The 4201-nt window shown below is 35.0% G+C and overlaps 1 protein-coding gene across 1 annotated transcript; it reads left to right on the top strand.

Moving 5' to 3' along the window:
- The first annotated feature begins 343 nt into the window (after nt 1–343).
- Nucleotides 344–3294, top strand: LOC107689440 (protein timeless homolog). The gene is made up of 4 exons (XM_016487415.1): nt 344–579; nt 2484–2616; nt 2754–2907; nt 3041–3294. The coding sequence occupies exons 2-4, from the start codon at nt 2520–2522 to the stop codon at nt 3159–3161; spliced, it is 372 nt and encodes a 123-aa protein (XP_016342901.1). The 5' UTR covers nt 344–579; nt 2484–2519; the 3' UTR covers nt 3162–3294.
- Nucleotides 3295–4201: the final 907 nt, after the last annotated feature.

The following is a 4201-nucleotide window of genomic DNA, read 5'->3' as shown; positions in this document are numbered from 1 at the left end:
AATAGTCTGACACTGGTGGCTAATTAAGATGCCAACATAAAGCTAAAAATGACCAAAAAACATACAGAAACAACTGTTCAGTCTTACCTGTGAAAGATAATACCCCGAGATCTGTTTATTATTGTGCGACGGTTTGTAGATGCCCAAGCTGCCGACGAGTCAGGTATGTTTTCGCCTGTCCCGATATGAGAGTTGCCCGCACCAATATGGCGGCGACGTTGATGTGCGGTCGAGCGGCCAATGAGGCGTCTAGGTATTTATTATGTCTATGCTATCAACCATATGAATAGAAACAGTTGGTGGCGGTATGTGCCTATGGTGCGGAATACGCCAAAAAATTCCAAAGAAGAAGAAGTACGCAGGGTGCCACGGTCTGGCGTCATTTCCGTTTTGATGAGCGCGCCTTGCACGATGCGCGCTCGATTCTTTGTAGCGTTGAATCATAAGACAATTTGGGGGGAATTCAGTTGATTTCAGATTATTTATGACTACTAATAAACGATTAACTGCAAGCTGATATATTAACAATACTCTTTAGTTTTATAGATTTGTGATCGTAGGAAGATCTGACATGGTCTGGTATGTATGATTGTCCTTGATAACTACATTATATTTTAACATAAAACAGTGATAAGATATGCTGTAGCGTACTTTTATGTATTGTGCCTATTAATATTACATGTTGCGCATATATTGCGCACCTACAGGAACATTTATAAATTGTGTATAATATATAAAAAAGTGATGTGCACATTTTGTGTGCTTTGAGCTAAACATCTATCACTACCATTAAATGTCTTTACTAATATAGCCTCTAAGGCCTGTTTTTTCAGGAAGTGTTTATTGTGGCAGCAGCTGCAAACATGCATGTTTAAATCGGATGAAGCGATACAGTGGTCATAGCGATACAGAAAAGTATTTAGACATTTAAGTCATAGTTAAATTGTCAAAAAAGTTACTAAATGACGTATTGTTTGTTTGATGCCACTTAATTTAATTTTGTCATCTAATTCAGTGACATTGAGACAGTTTTGAATGTGATTTAAGTGTCTATATGTAGTACTTTTTGTTGCCACTATGTAGTCATGATCGTAGTCATGAACCACTGCTCTAGTGTTCTGTTAACTGTTAAAAGCTCTCTCTAAAAATGGAACGCGTACAATTACATAAGTAGTGATTTCAGCACTGCATGTTATTTGACTTAAATACTCATGAGGTGACAGAGTACCATTGAAGTAAATTTAATTTACAGCCTTTAGCACAAATGTACAAATATTGTGCTCTTTGCTGAATTTTGAGTATATTTCAAAGTGTTCATTACTAATCTTCAGTAGAATCTGAATTAAATGCTTTTCAATTGAAACCAATTTCATCTTTGATTTTTTATCAGATATCCATGGTTGCAAAAAAAAAAAAAAAAAAAAACCTAAAAATAACCATTAGGTAACGTTTTGGTAACGTTATTTTATGGTTATAAAAAAATATAACCTAAAAAGAACGTTCCCCTAACGTTAGTATTTGGTTCCCCAAAAAATACCCAATCGGGAACCAAAAACTAACGTTAGGGGAACATCCTGTGTTTGCTGGGCAGTGTCTTCCTACCTTAACCAAAACACTTGCATTTAAATCGGGATCCCCCACCTCTCTCTCTGTCGCTCTGTGTACCTGGCCTTTACCACTACACTCTGTGTTTGGGCAAAAAAATAAAAAATAAATAAATAATAATAATAATAATAAAAAATAAAAAAAAAAAAAAAAAAAAAAAATATATATATATATTAGTACTTTTTCTATCTCATTAAATGGAGTGATGTTTCTCCTCCAGTCATGGTGCCTGACATCACAATTATATATTTTACAGATTTAGTATGGTTATCAGATGCAGGTCATGGAAGACATTTTTCTTTTTTAAATACAGAATAATAATTTTATAATTGAATTATTACATCAGTTTGCATTTGATTTATTAAACTCTTAATATTAATATGTACTTATTACTACATTTTACATAAGAGCTTTGCAAAATGTAAAGTTTAGATTTTTAGTGCAAAGCAACCTTAACAATTAAAGACCAGCTGTTTTATTTTTTGTCACATAATAAAGTAAATTGTGGATTTCCAATAATTTCTTATCTCACATTTTTGTGACAAAAGATTTAATGTTCTGACTTGTGATTGCCCCTGTGTTGTAATTTCCCCCCGTGGGATTAAAAAAGAAGAAAAAAACAATTAGGCATTTACTTTATATGCTGATTATGGTGTTATTTGTGAAATAGAAAAAAATAGGGTATGGCTGGTCTCAATAGGGTTATTGCCCTTATACTAAAAAAATAAAAACATGACTAGTACAATGACAGATTTTCTAGAAATGTTACAACTGTCAAATCAGAAATAAATTAAAATTGAATTTCCACTGTGCTGTATCTTTCCTGTCATGACATTAAAAGTTTTTTTTTATTTATCTTTATCTATTTTTATTTTTAGATTTGGACCACTTATTTTCTCAGATAGGACTGCTGTATGGACTTGTTCATGATGAACTGTGAGTTATTGGCCACATGCAGTGCACTGGGTTATCTTGAAGGAGATGTTTACCACAAAGAACCAGACTGCCTTGGTAATGCTTAGACCTTTAAGACAAAACTGCAGGAATTTCAGGAAAATGTGTTATGCATTTTGTCTACTGAATTGTGTATTTTGAATATGATGATTGTGTCTTATGACACACTCATGGTTGTGATTTATTTATTATAGAGAGTGTGAAGGATTTGATTCGTTACTTGAGACATGAGGATGACACAAGGGACATCAGGCAGCAGCTGGGAGCTGGACAGATTGTTCAGAATGACCTCTTACCCATCATCACCCAGCACACGCAGGACAAACCGCTCTTTGATACCTGTATCAGGTGTTTGAGCTCATTGTTTTTTTGATAAGATATTTCTGTATAAAAGCTATAAAATAGCTGCAATTCTAATGACAAATTATTAAAATGATCAAATCATGTAAAATAAGGCATGACTGTTTCAAATATTTCTCAGGCTAATGGTTAACCTGACCCAGCCAGCGCTGCTCTGCTTTGGAAAAGTTCCTGATGATCCGGCCTTCCGACATCACTTCCTCCAAGTGACGTCATACCTTCAGGCCTATAAAGAGGTATAAAGGCCCGTTCACACAGAACAATAACTCTATTAGCATCTACACCAGTGGTTTTCAAACTTTTTATGGTCACTTCCCCCTTTAAACCTTTAAAAATCTGGCACACTTACCTCACCACAGACCAAATAATTTCACTAAAAAGTATGAAAATTGAAGGATTTAAATTTAATTTTTTTAAAATCTCGTGTTTGTTGGTATCTCGCGTGCCGTCGTCGTCATCTTGTTTGAATTGTGAGCGGGATTGCACATCAGGGGCACCGTCGTCATCCAGCCGTCCAATTGGCGCCTTTAGCGTTCTTCCTTATTCAGGATGAAATGAAATTTATTTCAAGAAAATAGTTGCTTATAGGATTTAGCCTCCTCCATGCATCCTTCTTTTTTTGTCCTTGGCCGATCACATGCCTGAGACAGCTTTTAGACATCTGATTGTATCTAGTGTTGATCCATTGATTGTGTTGCTGTTGAATAGGGCTGCAACAAATGACTATTTTGATAATCGATTAATCTGACGATTATTAGAACCATTTGTTGACTAATCCTCGATTATTTTACTGATTAATCGGTAGGCTTTGATTGATTATTCAGATTTAGCTATTTGTTAAAATACTGAGTTATACATAATTCAATACATATTCTTATGCATATAAAGAATCTTTATAGCAGAAAGTCAAGTTGTAATTCTAACTAAAAGCGACACTGTTAAGTGTTTCCCACAGACTTACACTCTATGTGTGGGGGCACTTCCCCTGGGGAAAATATTTATGTATATGTAAATATAAAACGCAGACAGGCTTATTGAAAGTGCAAATTCATTCTCTGTCAGCAGGAGGCGCTTTTGGAGTGGCAGAAAAAGCGGATTCCCCGGAAACGGCTGTAATCAAAGCAGTGCTGCGTCATAAACGCTACTTTATCAGGCATTATAGGAAAGATTAAATGAAAATGACATCAAAACTTTTCTGAAGACGATCGGTTCCCTTCAAAATAGATACATTTATATAAAAACACACGTGCCGCGTTTTGATTTTGAAACGTGCAGTGCTCAT

This window comes from Sinocyclocheilus anshuiensis, unplaced genomic scaffold (genome assembly GCF_001515605.1).
Source record: "Sinocyclocheilus anshuiensis isolate Anshui unplaced genomic scaffold, SAMN03320099.WGS_v1.1 scaffold1645, whole genome shotgun sequence".
Classification (NCBI taxonomy): domain Eukaryota; kingdom Metazoa; phylum Chordata; class Actinopteri; order Cypriniformes; family Cyprinidae; genus Sinocyclocheilus; species Sinocyclocheilus anshuiensis.
The sequence above is the reverse complement of the archived record's forward strand: the minus strand, read 5'-3'. Positions and strand labels throughout refer to the sequence as shown.

Excerpts from the sequence above, each read along its gene's own strand:
- LOC107689440 (XM_016487415.1), top strand. The coding sequence starts at position 2,520 with ATGGACTTGTTCATGATGAACTGTGAGTTATTGGCCACATGCAGTGCA. Across the intron at positions 2,617-2,753 it reads CAAAGAACCAGACTGCCTTG|AGAGTGTGAAGGATTTGATT; the intron begins GTAATGCTTAGA and ends TATTTATTATAG. Across the intron at positions 2,908-3,040 it reads CTCTTTGATACCTGTATCAG|GCTAATGGTTAACCTGACCC; the intron begins GTGTTTGAGCTC and ends AATATTTCTCAG.